At 46.0% G+C, this 17873-nt stretch overlaps 1 protein-coding gene across 1 annotated transcript in view; it reads right to left on the reverse strand.

Annotated features, from left to right (window-relative positions):
- Window positions 1-17873, reverse strand: part of LOC139231646 (thrombospondin type-1 domain-containing protein 4-like) — a 672439-nt gene that overhangs the window by 24625 nt on the left and 629941 nt on the right. The window contains exons 11-16 of the mRNA XM_070862523.1: window positions 16296-16425; window positions 13854-14058; window positions 10705-10878; window positions 10075-10248; window positions 1464-1643; window positions 297-441 (exon numbers count right to left, since the gene is read on the reverse strand). Of these exons, the coding sequence (XP_070718624.1) occupies window positions 297-441; window positions 1464-1643; window positions 10075-10248; window positions 10705-10878; window positions 13854-14058; window positions 16296-16425 (1008 nt within the window). The remainder of the gene's footprint in view (window positions 1-296; window positions 442-1463; window positions 1644-10074; window positions 10249-10704; window positions 10879-13853; window positions 14059-16295; window positions 16426-17873) is intronic.

A 17873-nucleotide genomic window follows, 5' to 3' on the forward strand; every position in this document is an offset into this window, starting at 1 on the left:
GTAAATTGTGCTCTTCTAAGAAAGGGGCTGGGCTAAGTTGTTGAAGCAGAGTAGAGGGAGCTTCTTTCTCTGCATTTAACTGCTCTTCCTGACCTAGGAGTGCCAGCACTGAAATAGAGACGATTCCTTATTCCACTTCAACAATCTTGAGGAGCACAAAACTCACACAAAAAAGTTTAAAAAACTGTATTTAAACAAAGCAATGCTACACATACAGTAAACAACAGATGAACTAGTTTCGGAAAGGTTGGGGACATTTGCTGTACACACATGTAATTGGTGCATTTATACTGTACCTATCTCCGGTATGCATGGGTCGGTGTTGCAGACTTCTTTATCAACTGGCATTAGGAAGGAATCACAACTGCTGCTTTGTGTCATGTCATCGGCAAGGCATCGGACCTCTCGAACACGATAACCACCTTCACAGGATTTAGAGCACTGAAAAATAAAAAGCCTGGCTGGAGTAAGATGGAAATGAGTGATGGGCAAATTACAATTACAGATATGATTCATCGTCTGATAAGGATACTTAGCAATTTTCTTTGCACAATCAGGTTCTGAGTAACTGGCACAGCACATTGTATTTTATAATATTTCAAAATGTGATGAGATTTTCTTTTTATTCATATTTTGAAGGTATAGCATGACAATTCAATCATGATACATCCTTTTAATACAATGGTTTGCAGAGAAGCATAGTTATATTTTGACTTAAGTTACCTTAAGACACCAGCCTTAAGAGGCTTGAGTGTTAAAACCATCTCCTTTGACACTAGTTCCAGCTGACTGTAAAACGGGCTGGTTACGGAGGTTGCCATCAAAGGAAAGCAGTGCACCATTTCTATCAGTAAGTGGTAACCAGACACTTCGTCTTCTTCTTCTTCTTTCGAATGGTGGTAGCAAAGCAAATCAAATGTCAAAATCCAAGTCAGATATCCAGGCCAAAGCTTCTGGTGTAATAACGTGAATATCTTGTAGGCTACATGTGAATTTCCTCTGAGGGCAATGCTCGATGATGTGCTCCAGGGTCTGATTAGGAGCTCCACAGTTACATGATGGGGATGCTTTACTCTTCCACCTATGGAGAAGGTGGCAGAATCAACCATGACTGGTTCTGAGGCGGTTGATGGTCGTCCACTGTTTTCGAGGAAGGTTTGATCCTTCACGTTCTACTGTAGGGTGTCCTCTATAAGGAATCCATTCCGTATGTCACAGTTCTTCCAGGACACTTACTGCTCCTGGTATAACGTTTTTAGCTGTGATACTTACTGCACTCCGCTCTGGTACAGGTTTTAGCTGTGGAGTTACTGTATTCTTCACAGACAGAGTTCTTTAGCTGTGGTACATATTACACTCTGCACTGGTACAGGTCTTTAACTGGAATATTTAGCGCATATCACTCTGGTACAATATTTATTTACTGCACTCCCCACTGATAATTATTTGGCTGTGATACTTACTGCACTCCAGTCTGTTGTGTACCATTTGACGTCACATTTCCTCAGGTGACAGCTTTGTTCTGATGCTGGTCTCTCCAGGTGGGAACATTCAAGTGTGTCTATCACCATAAGTTTGTCATCAGTCTTTTTCAGGCAGACCACACTGCGGATTTGGGTTCCATTACTACAATCTGCAGAGCACTGTGAAAGAAACAGGAGCAAAACATTTTTATGAAGGGTTATGGAACCAAGGTGGACAGATGGAGTTAAGATACAGATCAGCCACGATCTAATTGGATGGCGGAACAGGCTCGAGGGGCTGAATGGCCTACTCCAGTTCCTATGTATTCTGTATTTGTAGCCTCAGTGATCACAATTAAACAGATTTCGGGGGTAAATTTCTGCCAGGGTTCTCCCGCTCCTGCACCATAACTGGCAGAAGAACCATGAAAGTCCTGGGATAAATGCACAAACGGCATTCACACTGTTTTTCTGGGGTTTCCAGGGCTGTTCCAGCCGAAGTTGATTAGCTGGAAAATCCCTGTGGAAATTCTCTGTTTGGTGCTTCATAAAAATGAAAGAAAAATAACTTAGTGTGGTCAAAGCAAGCAAAAGGAAACAGACTAGATTCCCTCTCGCTGCTCCAGCTTTTGGAAGGATTTGAGCCAACTCCTGGTCCTTCATGTGTACTGACAGATGGTCAGCATAAAGCCTGTAAAGCCTGTGATCCTAAGCAGGCTTGGAATGGGGATGTCCAAAGTCAGTCTGTGAGTAGCCTTTATCCAGACCATCAGTCCCTTTTATCCAGCCAGTGAGCCCCTTTTATCCAGCCCGTGAATCCACTTACTGTTCCTTCCACATTTGCTGTTTTCGCCCAGCTTTTCCTGCAGCCTGTTCACTAGTTGGTGGATTCGTGCTGATTTTTGAATTTCTGGCACCGAACTACCCCTAAGTTATGGTAAGTTGGCAATCCCGTTTGGAAAGGCTGGTTGGGGAATTGGAGAAACGTTGGCTGTTGTGTGAGAGATTATAATCATGGCCCAGACCGGGGCTGAGTTGCATTGTTGGGGAGAAATCGAAGGAGCTTCACTGAGCAGCTAACTATGCTGAGCCTGACCTAGAAAAGGCTCGATGGGACAGCCTCACTCTATTGATGGAGAAGGGATGGAAGTGGTCGACCGCAGAAGTTAGTGCTGGGTTCACTTTACTGAACATTTGATGACAATACAAAATGTAAGGTTTGACAAACTGTGAAAGATTTCAGAAGGTAAGCAGAATGGGCAGACAGGTGGCAGATACAACTTAATGTGGATAATACATTTTGGAAGAAGAAACAGGAAATGAGAATTTAACTTATTGGAAAGACAAGGATTTTGATGAACAGAGAACCTAGGGGTTCAAATATATAATTCACTGAAAGTATGGGGGAAGAATTTGGTAGTTTAGCACCACCATTAGTGCCAGAGAGGGGCGCTAGAGGGCCGCTAATCACCCACCGCCCGAGTGCCGCACTGTCAGCGCCTGCCGTGAACTTCAGTGAAGGTTTAGCGACGGCGCTGACTGTTTGCGATGCGCTCGCTAGCACCGCCCACTCGATGATGTCACCGAGTGTGCAACGCCCCCGTAATCCTGCGTTTCCAAAATGTACTCTTTTGCCTGCGGTAGCGCCTGGCACTGAGGCCGGCCGGGGAAAGCAGTCGGTCCAGCGACGATCCCGGGGCGATATTGTCCGGAGTGCAAGGCGATTGCTAAAATTCCAGTTTTTAAACTTCGACTTATTTGTTGCGGTCGTGGGTAAGTGTGGGTGAGGTTTATTGAGATTTTCACCAAGATTTTTTTTTCTTCTTCAGGCGCTCGGTGCCGGCATCCTAGTGACAAAAAAATTGAGTAGACCTCCTGCGCTAGCGCTCCGTTAGCATCCGAAGAGGACTGTGGAACGCTTCCCTTAGCGTTCCACTCTCCTCTTGGGGCGATACAACTGAATATCCCACTTTAAGGCGGTAGTCGCCCGGCACTAAAGGTAGCGATCCGGAGGGGTCACTGCCTCAAAGTGGGCGACACTGAATTTCTAGACCATGAGTTTAGGTATATAATGCCATAAAAAAAGCCAATACAGTTTTGGGTTTTATAAACAGGAGCATAGAATAAAATATTGACGAATTTATACAAAACACTGGTTAGGCTTCAGTTACAATATTTTTTGCAGTTTCGGGCACCCCATTATCAATAGGACACTAAAGCCTAAGAAAAGTGCCACAAATATTCAGCATGATGCCAGGGCTGAGAAACTGTCGTTATGAGGGAATTGAGATATTGGCTTTTTTGCATTCGAGTGGAAAAGGCTAGGAGATTTAAAAGAGGGTTTTTAAATTGTGAAGCATTTTGATAGAGTGAATAAGGAAAGTCTGGTCCGGAATTTGCGATTGTAGCGATGGCGAATCTGACAGCGTTCGCCGTCATTACAACCGTGAAACTCACGGCAACTTCTGAGGTCCGCACATGCGCAGTTAACCGCGGAAATCCAGAAGTTGCTGACAGTCATTCCCTGCTCCTCCACAGGCTGCACTGCTGAATTCCCCACAGCAAGCAAACGATTGAAGTCACTGAACTGACGAGAACTTCAGCATTTACCCTCTAACATCGCTGTTAAAACCCCCCAAAAAGTTAAGCCTTGTTCAATGATGTGTAACTGGGTTTTTAACGGCGTACTAAGTCATAACTGCTACTGAACAACCGTTCTGGCCCTGAAAAACTCATTTTATATTTATGAAATGTCAAACGTTTCCATTATGATAAAAATTCCATGGGGGAGAAATTCGGGAACGTCCAGTTTGTGGCGCTAACTTTTAAGAGTTTGAAAAATTTACTTAAAAGAAAAATTGCCGTTTGCGCTCCAGGAAGGAAGTGGAGGGCTAAATCAAGTGCTCCACTTCCTGGAGCGCAAGAGGCAGCAGGCGGGGTAGTAGGTGTACAGTGCTGCACAATGGGCCGTGCAGTGCTGCCGCGTTGGAAGGCTCCTTCCCTCCCTTAAAGGGAAGGGCCATCGCTGCAAGCTCTGTAAAATAAGAATTTACCTTCTCCCTGATAGCAGCCGTGATCCGGCCCGACCAGCCCGATGCGCTGTGGCTCAGTGCCTAGCTGATCGATCGCGGGGGAGAAAGCTGATAAAAACAATCAGAGCAACGGCAAATTGTTTTTCACTTACTTCGGCCACCTTGCCTTTAAGTATCGTCCCCGAAGCGCCAGGCCTCCCGATGAACGCCTCCTGCAGCTGCCGGTGTTATCGCCTGGTGATGCTGCAGGGGACGGATCCCAAGTTCAGGTCTGGGGTGCTACCAGGACGTTGCGTGGTGTCATCACCATCTCCGGGCGATGGAGATCTGGGCGCAATGCCGTACCGCCATTGCAAACCTCCCGCCGAATATGGCGGGAGTCGATCTTTTTGCCGCGTCCGGTCAGTAAGTCGTTACCCCCCCGGAGGCGATAACGGGAAGCGCTAAGGAGGCCAATTTCTAGGCCCACGATTTTTAATGTAATCATTTTTTTTTAAGTTTGTTTATGATATTTCATCTTCTACCCTCAATTCTATGTGTATGACCCAATCTTAATTTCACTCTGTAAAATTTATTAAAAGTGTATTTATTAAAAGTGCATTTTACTTCTGGGTTTACTGTCTTGTAAGAATTCTTCAATGTGATTGGCTGCTAAGCCAACTTGATGACATCACTGTTGCTGGGTGCTGGTGATCCCCTAGACCTGGCAACAGAATCAAATTAACACCGAGAAAGGTGAAATCGACTCCACAGCTAGATCTTTGTGGGCAGCTTTCTTTGAGGTCAACAGTGAGCGTCATCACTTCGCTACTGACCGCAAAATCCAGACCAATATTATTTCCACTGGCTGGGGACTCTGATGATTTAGAAGTGAGTGAGGAGAGAGGTTCAGGGAAATTTCCTTGTACAGATGGACATCAGTGCTTCTTTTAAGGAAAAAATGGATATATATTTGAAACATTGGAAGATACAAGGCTATGGGGAGAGAACAGGCAGTGGGATTAGTTTTAGATTGCTCTAGCAAAGAGCTGTCAGCATGCTGAGCCAATGGCCTCTTTCTGTGCTGTAAGCTTCAATGGTTCTGTCCTGACCTGGGAATGTTTGATGGGGCAGTATAGAGGGAACTTTGTTCTGTATCTAACCTGTGCTGTATCTGCCTTTGGTAAGAACATAAGAAATAGGAGCAGGAGTAGGCCATTCAGCCCTTCAAGCCCACTCCGCCATAAGATCATGGCTGATCTTCTATCCCAACTCCACCTACCCACACTATTCCCATATCTCTTGGTTCCCATCATATCCAAAAATCTATTGAGCTCTGTCTTCAATATACTCAATGATTGAGCATCCACAGCCCTCTAGGGTAGAGAATTCCAAAGATTCACAACCTTTTGAGTGAAGAAATCTCTCCTCAACTCAGTCCTAAAAAGCTGATCCCTTACTCTGAGACTGTCACCCCTGGTATGCTTGACGGGCTAGTGCAGAGGGAATGTTCTCTTACAACTAATCCATCATGTACTTGTGCTGGAAGTTCTCAATGCTTACTCTGGAGTGGGGTGGCTGATTGTCCTGATTTGCAGTTCCACTGGGAGGCTCACTCATTTGCTACGTATATCAGGATTTCGCTATTGCACTGCCCACGATATTCCATCCATTCAATACCATGGACCACTTATAGAGGGCAGGGGGCCCATGATATCCTGATCATTGCAGATGATGGGAGAGGCTATCTACTGGTAGTACCAAGCATATTGTAGTGATTACACTCCAGAGTCTCCACTCATATTGAATGTTATATCCACAGGGTTTTCGGCTCCTCTCCGCTCCGTTTTTCACCCCAGAATGGTAGCAATGCCAACATTGAGGTGTTTTGGCCGGGCAGTCAGCCTCCAGCACGTCGTGGCGATCCGCGGGTTCGGTTTAGCGGCGACGCGGAGCATCACCGCCCGGAGGAGCTGCGCCTGGTGTGCAACGCCCCTGGTTGCGACACCGGCGCGAGCTTTGACTCTTTCTCGACCTGTACGCCCCAAAGTGAACGCCTGGGAAATCAGGCGGTCCAATGATACCGACAGCAGAGAGGTAAGTAATGGACTCCGAAGGTAAGCGTGAATGTTTTTTCTGTAAATTTTTTTTTTGCCATTTGTGTTGAAATGGCATGGGCAATGTTCTGGGAATATTTGTGTGGAGATTCTTTTAGGTTTTTTTCCCAACAGGCGTCTCTCGAAGCGCTCCCGGCCCGGCCCTTTAGCTCGGAATTTTCCCATCCTAGCGCCCAAGAGAGTTGCACAATGCCTCCCTTAGTGCTGCGCCCCTTACTCAGGGCCCAGCTGCCCAATTTTACTTATGGAGGCACAAACTGTTCCCGGGCGCAAACTTTACCGCCCTGCTGCCATTAACGCCCCAAACACATCAAAGTCAAAAATCCAGCCCTTTAAAGGGTCTGAAATAAAAGCAAGCATCACATTGCCACAGTAGCTTTAGCATTTATCAACATTCTCCACTGTCCTTGCTTGTTCTTGGGATGTGGATGACGCTAACAAGGCAACATTTATTGCCGATTCTTAGTGGCTTTGTGGGCATTAAGAGCCAACCACGTAGTGTAGGACTGGAGTCACGTGTAAGCCAGACCAGGTAGGGTTGCAGGTTCTGGTCCCTGAAGGACATTAGTGAACCAGTTGGATATATCTGCAGTCGTTGAGTGTAATAGCTGAAGATGTGGTTTAGAGTAGGTAGGAGAGTGTGATGGGCAATCCACATGGTCATATATAATATGTTGGCAGGATAGAGTTGCAGCAGATGAGAGAGTCGGCAGAGGAGAGGGTCAGCCAAGGAATGCTTTGGCAGTAGAGCCGGGGAGCAGGTGCGGGGGGGGGGGGGGGGGGTGGGGGGCGGTGATGAGAGCCACCAGAGCAGAGAGCCAACGGGAAAAAGCTGGAAGGAGAAAGTTGGAAGGAGAGGCGCGGCTGAGGAGACAGCCAACAGAAAAGGGAGCCAACAGGAAAATGCTGACAGGAGGGAAAGCAGGCAGAAGAGAGCCGGCGAGAGGAGAGAGTTGGCAGGAGAGAGCGCCTGTCGGTGAAGATGGCAGAGGGGAGAGGCAGCAGAGATTCGGCTTTGAGCAGACCCAGAGCGAGACCTACAGGTCCAGCAAGGAGCAGTGCGGGAGAGAATCATGTTCAGCACAAAGCAGGGTCCAAGAGGTTATAGGGTCACCTCAGACTACACAGAGTGTGTACACTAACAAGAAGTGGAATTTGTCAAAAACTGGTAGTCACTCCTGGCCATATACAACCTTTGACTTTGCACCAAATTGTAGCAGGTGAGGCTCTAACTAGATTCTCGTGCTGAATGAAGCATTCTCGCTGCAGTTATACTGAAGCCTGTGCTCTACACACAAAACAAGGAAGGGCCCTCGCTGTTACAGATCCCAGGGTTACAGGTATTAGCAAAGGGTTAATCAAATGGGACAGCCGCTGATTTCTCCTTGCATTCATTTACCTGCAATCAGTAACTTTTCAATTGGAGCTAATTTCACCAGCAGTTTGATCATTCCTTTGATATAGACAGATCCTGTCGCAAGATCTCGGGAGGCTTGTAGGTGTGACCAGGTGTCACATATGACCATGTAGTTTGCCCACCACTCTCTCCTGTCTACTCCAAACCACATCATCAGATACTACATTCAGCAGACTGGGATTGTCCTATGAGGAGAGATTGAGTCGACTCGGCCTATATTCTCTGGAGTTCAGAAGAATGAGAGATGATCTCATTGAAGCCTACAAAATTCTTACAGGACTCGACAGGGTAGATGCAAGGAGGATGTTTCCCCCGGCTGGGATGTCTAGAATCAGGGGTCACAGTCTCAGACTAAGGAGTGGGCCATTTAGGACTGAGATGAGGAGAAATTTCTTCACTCAGAGGGTGATGAATCTTTGGAATTGTCTACCCCTGAGGGTTGTGGAGGCTCAGTCGTTGAGTATATTCAAGACAGAGATCGATTGTTTTGTGGATATTAAGGGAATCAAGGGATATGGGGATAGTGGAGTTGAGGTAGAAGATCAGCCATGATCTTATTGAATGGCGGAGCAGGCTCGAGGGGCCGAATGGCCTACTCTTGCTCCTATTTCTTATGTTCTTATTATGTAGACGGACACCATCTTGTAAATTATTCATCTTTTAACTTCACAGGGACATAAGAAAGGTGTGACAATGTTATGGTGATTAGGTGTCTGTAAAGTTGAAGGCCATCTTGGAAGGCGAAAGAATACGGCCAGGCTAATGGAAAAGTAACGCCCGCACAGGAGTGTTAAAAGGAGACTGCTAGTTTATGAATTTCTGTAACTAACTTCATCCTAAGGATTTGTTTGACAGATCAATCAGGATGTGTAAAACTGAAGTCATTGACAGGGGACATGAACGGAACATTAGGTCATACTCAAACTTAACAGGATGCAAAAAAAAACGACATGAAAGAGTAGTTTCTGGGGGAGAGATCACAGAATTCAATGAGGCAAGATCAGCCAACAACCTCGCTGTTAGCTTGAGCACAGGCGGACACTCCAGTGCCGTGCTGAGGGAGTGCTGCACTGTCGGAGGTGCCGTCTTTTGGATGAGACATTAAATCGAGGCCGGGACTGTTCTCTCAGGTGGATGTAAAAGATCCAATGACACTATTTTGAAGAAGAGCAGAGGAGTTCTCCCCGGTGTCCCGGCCAATATTTATCCCTCAATCAACATCACTAAAAAAGCCGATTATCTGGTCATTATCACATTGCTGTTTGTGGGAGTGGAAGGAGCAGCGTGGCGGCAGACCACTCCAGGGAGCGGCATGTGCTGGAGCAGGAGAGCAACGGCAGCGAAGAGGGATTTCACTAAGATCCAGGTCGGTGATTGGAGCGTGGGCAGGTACAGCAGGAGTGGCGAGGGTTTGTAGAGGGACGTGGTCGGCGGCCAGGAAAGGCGCGAGTTCGGGGCCCAGAAGAGGCGAGGGCCCAGGGGCAGCACGGGCCAGCCCACACTGCGATATGTGTGCGCGCTAGGTCTGTGCTGGTCTCTAGTCGTCTTGGTTAATCCTTGCCACTGGACCAAAACCTAGCTCTGTCAAGCCCGTGTGGGGCTGGTGTGCAACGGCCACCACACGTTAAAAAAATCCACGCACAGGCATCTTCTGCCCTTCAAGATTTAGTTCGGGACCTGGAATTTTAGGTCCTTCATTGAAACACGTGTGAATGTTTTGACGTGGAAGCAAGTCATCCTCGATTCGAGGGACTGCCGATGATGATGATGATGTTTGTGGGAGCTTGCTGTGTGCAAACTGGCTGCCACGTTTCCTACGGTACAACAGTGACCACACTTCGAAAAGTACTTCATTGCCTGTAAAGCGCGTTGGGATATCCTGTGGTGGTGAAAGGTGCTATATAAATGCAAGTCTTCCTTCTGGTATTGTGAAGAGATAACCCCATTATTCTCACGATACAGAACAGACATAAGAATGCAGAAAATTATTACCACATACTCTTACCATCTGCTTGGTGATATTTCACCTGCTATAACATGCAAAGTAAAGTCATTACCAACGGTACCTGACTCCATGGGCCCGTAAACCACTTGACATTCTCATTGCAAGGACCAAAGTTGCAAGATCTGACATCTCCGGGCTTCTCATGCCCGCAGCCTTCTAACGGTAAGCTGCTGATGTGATTCATCAAACACACAACCGATCGTGTCTGGATGCCTGTCCCACACTCCGCGGAGCACTGCAGTAAGACACAGACCAAAAACTTGGTAACTAAGTAATCACAATGAACCACTCCAAAGAAAATAGCACAGAAAATACTACACTGATGTGTCAGCCTCAATTTTCTGCTCAAATCCATAGTGGGGCTTAAATCAACACACAGGCAAGATTGTTATTACTGCCGATTTCGTAATCCGTCAAGGTTTTTAATTACAAATCATTGGTCGATGTTCCTTATTTCTGCCCTAAAAGCCTGACTGTGAATTTTATTTTCTGATTTCTATTCCTAAGATGCTTCCTTTCCACCAGATCACTATTTCTAGCTCATTATTCATAACTAAATTGAATGATGCACATCTGCCTCTGTACTCCTGTTAAGACCTTCTCTTATAAATTCAGCTTAGAAAGTACAGGAACTGACACCGTTGTGATATTAGTGCTAAGAGATCTGTTTAGAGAGAATAATGTTCTTTACCCTTGCACTCCAGTCTGTGTGGAACCAACTCTTTGCACATGGCCCCATGTCACAATTTTCTGTATCAGCAGGTTTCAGCTGCATGTTGCACTCTTCATCATCAACAATATCTCCGAGATTGTCAATGCATTTTACATCCCGGATTCTTTGTCCCACACCGCAAGGCACTGAGCACTGCCAAAAGGGTGAAAAGTAGAGGTAACTAAACAAATGTAAGGGTCGACTGAAAACCAAACAGCAATATCAGTCCTCAATAAACCAAACAATTCTGTTGTCACTCTGCTCACCGACTGAGAGTTATTAATCTCATCATTGTTTTAGTTAGAAAATAAGACCGTTGAAATTCCTGGGGCCCGCTTCACCGGTGCAAATGTGGCAGAGCAGAGGCCCCACCTGCTTTAGGCTCAGGTCAGAGGCCCCATCCCATTCCCAGGGAAGAGCTTATTTCAATGGCTGGGCTGGGCCACTGACACCTGCAAATGGGCATAGTAGCACGCACCTCAACCAGGCCTTATAAGGCGCAGAGGCCCATACCAGCGCTCCCGAGCCCCAATAGGATTGAAGACAAAATACATATTTCAGGCCTTTGGCTCCTAAACGCGCCATTTAGCCTCCACACAAAGTAATCAACTCCCTACTGGATCCATTATCTTAATCTAGTAATAATTTGAAGCCTTTCAGAAGGTCTCAAAGGGTCTCACTACTTTTAAGGGCATAAAAGGAGTAAATTTACCAGGAAGGCCCTTGCATTGTACTGGTCTCCAGTTGTCTTGGTTAATCCTTGCCACTGGACCAAGACCTAGCTCTGTCAAACCCGTGTGGTGGCTGCTGTGCAATGGCCACCACATGTTAAAAAAATCCACGCACTGGCATCTTCCACCCTTCAAGATGTAGTTCGGGACCTGGAATATTAGGTCCTTCATTGAAACACCTGTGAACTCATCCCTTTTTGACGTGGAAGCAAGTCATCCTCGATACGAGGGACTGCCTATGATGATGATGGTTTGCTTCATGGGTTCTTTGCTTAAGAATTCAAAGCAACACATTGCTATTAAGAACTAGTTGGTTTATTAGCAAAGGTTTAACAATCACACTACGCATTACCAGTTCATCCACCAGGCTCACTACCACCTGCCTCATCGTGGATCGCCTAAACTCAACTGGCTGGGGTTTTATTGTCTTGTGAACATCACATGACTGGCTAAGCCACTCCCAACTCAACAAACCTGTGAGTATACATTACAGCCCTCTTTTGGCTGTAAACATCTCTGGTTCTTTGGTGCCTTCTGAAAATCCAAGTAAGTCCTCATCCAGCAGCCTAATTACCTCTTCAAAGAATTCCGTTAGGTTTGCTCGACCTGATCGGTTACCTGTAAAACCAGATGATGGCTCCTTACCGAATCCCTGCTGTTCCTCGACGGTATCTCATCTAATGCCCTCAAACATAATACTGGGTTCACTCAGTGATACACATGAACGGATTTATAAAAAAATACAAAAAGAACCTCCTGAGAAACCTGTCATGTAATGAATTATATAATAATGGGAAACACCAGCAGGGAAGAGGATTTTCAGTTACCTTGTCAATACCAATCCTCCTGTCGAATACGGTACCTACTGATACAGTCAGTGTTAATCTGCCTAGAAAATACCACACCTAATGATACAGTTGGTCTTAATTATCTTGTCAAATCCTGTACCTAATGTACAGTCTGCATTTGCCACCCTGTACCGAATGGTAGTGAGTGTTATTCACCTAGTAACTCACCATACTTAATGATGCAGTCAGCTTTAATCACCCTCTGAAATACTGGGCAGCCCAGGCAGCTTCCAGAATCATATGGGAGCCTCATTGATCTATGAAAATAGGGGTCCTATGATGTAACTAGGGCCCTGCGGCAGTCTTGAGGGCCTACTGGGTGAATTGTGTTGCTGACGCTCTGCTCAGTAAAACCTGACGGGCACGAGGAAGGGGCCTAACAAGGCAAGTCTAAAATTGTGGGGCCAGGAGTACTCCCACAGGCTCCAGAAGAATAATGTGGGCCGCGACCACCCTGCCCCCCCACCCCTCCACCCTCACACACACTTGTGAGATTCCACCCTTCGGACCTACCTAAGGTTGGCCTCCGGGCCGCTTGATTTTGCGCCGGCCCAGAACTGATGAGCTGCAAGTGGGATGACCATTTGGGGTATGCAGCTCGCCGGTGGCATGTTAATGAGGCCCTGCTCTCAAATCGGCCCAGGCCTACTGTTGGAGGGAATGGGCGGCTGGCCACCCGGTGGTTAAAATCGCTCCTCTCCCAGGCAGAGCTGCCTAAAAAAATGTATTAATTCACGACCATCCTCCATTGCTCCCACAGATTTCCACAGCGAGATGAGACTATGGGGTACAAATTGATGCGCGTTTTACACCTTTTCCAAAATGGGTGCCATGAAGCTGAATTTTTCAACATGATGCCCCGCGCAGCAACTGCGCTGGACTTGCACCTGACAGCATATTGGTTCGGGCGCTTGATAGGTGTCCCTAGTGTTGCCTGAAACAAACAGCAGGCATCATTTAAATATGTTATTAGCACTCACACTTTCAGTGAATGAGGTATTTGAACCCCTATGTCTCTCTGCTCATCCACATCCTTAATATGGGTCTTTCCGTTGAATGTACACTCCCATTTATCTCCCAACTATTTTGCATTTTTGGGAGTGCGCTGATTGGCCGCCCAATTCTGGCAGCGATTTAAATCTGCCAGGCGAGCTGCGGGGTCCTGGTGCAGCTCGCTGGATTGAGGCCTTACAATCAGGCCTCGTGCAGCCACCAGCAAGCTACGTTATTGGCGGGGAAACAATTACTCACACACATGCGATGGTGGATGGTGTGGGTCCCAGGGGTACCTGTTTGATTTGAACTCATGAGTAATGTTTTACATTTTTTGCTCTTGACTAGAAGTAATTCTCCACATGGAGGTGAACCTTTTGCCCCGAGCCTCTGACAACTTTGGGCTGGGACTGACGAATGATCAATACCGATAAAAGGAAAAATCTAAACTGGTTCCTCAGTTAGCCCCCCGGCAGAGCTTCAGATCGATATGGAGCTGGTGCGCCCACTATTTATACCAGCTGCTTTAGTCGCGCCTTCCGTGAGTTTTGTTTACCTCAGACCATTCTGTCCTGATTTGCCATTCGCTGCAGATTTTCAGCTGGCAGGTGGTCGTTGTTTCAGGTCTCTCCAGGTGCCGGCATCGTTCAGGTTGGACAGTAGTTGTGCGATTGGCATAGACTTGTCTGCAAAGAACCTGCCGGTGCTGTATCCCGGGGCCACACGTTTTACTGCATTCTGACCATTCACCCAGATCCCAGCTTTGATAAAAAAAGCAATAACATGCGTTACGTTAACGATCCCTGCACAATCAGGAACTATTGGGAAGAAATACACTTTTAGCACTGTAATTATCATCGAGTAAAGAAATGCAAAGAGAGTAAGAAATTATCTGAGTGCACACGCACATCACTATGTGAATGAACGTGTGCTAATGTTCCCAGCACACAATTGTCAGTGACATCTGTAAAGTACAATCCCCAAATAAACATCTGGAAAGAAAGAGAGAATAAAAGAATGAGCGAACTAATAAAAGAATGATAGAAAGGACAGAAAGAAAGACAGACACGGACAGACTTGCATTTATATAGCGCCTTCCACGAACTCAGGATGTCCCAAAGCGCTTTCCAACCAAGGGAAGAGAATGCAGATTAAATCATTCAAGATCAGTGAACGTAGGTAGATACTCCAGAGAACTGTCATTTAAAACTGAAGGGCCTTGAAGTAAAAAAAAACTGTTGCTCTGCATGAACCCATTTAGCTCAAACATGTTGGAAATGATCTAGACTGGGGATGGCGAGGTGAGGGGAGGTGTGGGTGGATTTCCACAGGGATTCTCCCACTCATCCATTATTTATGCCACTTTTCCGGGGTTCCGGCGGCTCTTCCGCTGAAATCACCATGGATGATGGGGGAAAGCCCGCGGGAATCCACCCCCAGAGTGTTTACATACTTCACACAACGTGCAGCTTTCAAAGAGGAGGAAGGAGCCTATTTTTTTCCCATTCCCAGTGCCTTTTCAGTGAGACCTGCTCAGTGATACAAACAATGCACAGAACCGAAAACTACAAGCAGGTCATTCAAATGTATTTTTTTTTTAAAGTGCTAATGAGGTTTTGGATTGCTGGAGATTTTTATTCCTGATTTTCATTAAAAAGTAAAAATTGCCGGAGGAAAAGTTGCCTTGCAGAAGTCACGTAAAAGTATTTCCATTTCTGATTATGGCCGGAGTGGGAAATGGAAACTTTTCAATCGGCAAGTCAGTGGCTAGGGTGAAGGCAGTTTACTAGACCACATGACTGAGGGCTTTAATGCTGCCCCTGGCCTGTGCCTGACCTGGGAGTGATAAAAATGGAACGTTTGCTATTCTCCCCCCTCCCCACCCTGCTAACCCTCACCACCTTGACGAGCAGAAAAAAAATCTCCCCAAAATATCAGAACAAAACAAAACTTCATGACCGCTGTCATTCAATAATGCCACCACTGAAGAACATTTGTAACATGTTTAACCAGATCACATTGCTTCCGGAGGTTTCCATTTTTATTAAATCTGCTCAATCTCCAGTGGTTGCTTGTTATTACATTGCAATTTCATTGCTTCATGGGGCTTTGATTAAATTTCTGTTTCTGTTGGCCCCTGATTGGATTGTATCCAAACTGCATCTATTACTGCGGAGACTGCTCCCTGGCTGTTCCAGGTTTATGAAACGTTCCATTCAAACACTAGCAGGGGCTGGACGTTCGGTCCTGGTCATTTCAGGGCGGTATTGGCAGTGGGTCGGTAAAGTTTGCGCCGGGAAATGGATTGCGTCCTCAGCCACAAAATTCATCAGCTTGGCCCCGAGCGGAGCGCTAAGGGAGGCGTTGCACACTTCTTTTCGGGCGCTAGGCCGGCTGAGTAACTGAAAGTCCCGAGCTAAAGAGCTGGCCTCGGAGTGCCCGAAGAGAGGCTCGCTTGAAGAAAAAAAAAAAGTCGGCACAAAACACACACAAACATTCCCAATACCTTGCCCACCCCGCATTAGGATAAATCGCAATAATAAAAATAAACTAAACAATCTCACTTGCCTCATTTATTACTTGCTGCACTCACCACCACCGGGACAGCTCTGACCGCTTGCTTTACCAGGCGGTCCCACTGTGGGGCGCTAGAAGCTCAGCGTCAATTCACAATCGAAGCGCCGTCGAAACCAGTGGCCTTCCACACTGGCTCGATGCTCCCGGGCAGTGCTACTCCGCACCACCACAAAACCAGCGACTAATTTCCCGCTGGGGTGCTGGGAGCTGGCCGCCCGCCCAGAAACCATTCCCGCCGCCATTGCTGCCCCTCTGGGGCGCTAACGGCAACAGAAGACCAGGAATCCAGCGCCAGGCTTTATTGTGTGTGTGTGATTGTACAGCATTTGTCCCTTCAGACCAACAGCAGATAAATGTAAAACAGATATTTCTATTTAGACTGGATAATTTAGATCAAAAAAGAAAGACTCGGTGAACGTACTAGGCCGGACACGGCTGGGTGTTGCAAGCTTCTTCCTCTGGTGTCGGCCTCATTGCAATTTCACACAGGTTTTCAGATACTTCTTCATGCGTATTCCTGTTAACACACTTAAAAATAAGAACACGGCTCCCTAAAAGTCAAGAAAAGACATTTGTTAATAACAGAGAGCATTCCCTACCTCAGCACCACTAGTTTAATGATGAATACTATTCAGCTGATTAAACATTTAACAAAAATTCTCAGTTTTAGGGACAGGTACACTGGAGGCAATGTACCAGCATTGTGACAGGACCTCCAATAAGTTAACACTTTAAAGGGATAATTTTATTAGGCAAGGTTATTAAGGGTTACGGAAACAAGGTGGGTAAATGGAGTTAAAATAAAAAATCAGCCGTGATCTAATTGAATGGCGGAACTGACTCGAGGGGCTGAATGGCCAACTCCTGTTCCTATGTAAATTCATAAGTCTGCGTTATTGGCAGGACACATATCGGGAATTCATGATGATACAATGATCAGTTTTGATGGTTGGAAAATCATGAGCACTTTTGCCCAAATTCTACTATGCTGTGGCGAGACTCCCTGTTGACAATGTGGGCTTGTAACATGAGTCTCTATGTGCAAAGATAAGGGATAGCTCATTTAAAATGGAATCAGATCTGATCTCTGGAAGCAGGTAATGAGGTTGTTGTCGTAAGAGCAATTTGTCATGTACTTTGCAGCTAACACATGTTCCTTATTTCATCGGATTAAAATATGGACAAATCTCTGAACTGCCGCATGTAATGGGTTTAATACTGGGTAGTGTGCAGTGTGGGTTATATTACACTGATCGCTGCTCAATGTGTTCAGTATAATGTGTAGGGACAGCAGAGATTCTCAGATCACTTGAAATGTAGTGGTGGCTTTCTCTGCATTGTTCTCGCTCCTCACCCGCTACATGGTTTTGTCATTTATTTAAAAAAATCACAATTGGGTCAGTTGCACTATTTCCAAAAGTGGTGACTTGAATCGGAATTGTATAAAGGAAAGTTCTCAATTTTACTCAACCAGGGACATTGTTCATTGATGTACAGCAGGGCTGGTGCACACGATATACACTGGGGACAGGGACACACTGATGTAATGTTGGTACCATTGACTTGTTCATTGTTCCCCAAAATATTCGCCCAGTTTTATTCAGGTTAACAAATCAAAACCATAATTCGCAGTCTTTCATGTGAAATATTGCATTGGGTTGAATACAGTGAAGTAGCTTTCAAATGCGCAATTCATTATTATAATCATCATAAACAGTCAGAATGTACAAGTTATCCACAACACAGCCAGATAGGTGCTGGACTGCAGCAGTTGTTCACCAGGTCAAAATATGAATGGATACATATCAGAATTGCAAATTGCCTTTTATGTTGGGGTAATTTTATATTTATTTATTCACGGGATGTGGCCCATCTCTAACTGCCCTTTAGAAGGTGATGGTGAACCGCCATATCAGAGGCAGGTAAGAGTCAACCTCATTGATGTATAGAATTAGTATTAGGCAGTCCCTCGTATTGAGGGTAAATTGCTTCCACACCA

The sequence above is a fragment of the Pristiophorus japonicus genome, chromosome 2, assembly GCF_044704955.1.
Source record: "Pristiophorus japonicus isolate sPriJap1 chromosome 2, sPriJap1.hap1, whole genome shotgun sequence".
Lineage (NCBI taxonomy): Eukaryota > Metazoa > Chordata > Chondrichthyes > Pristiophoridae > Pristiophorus > Pristiophorus japonicus.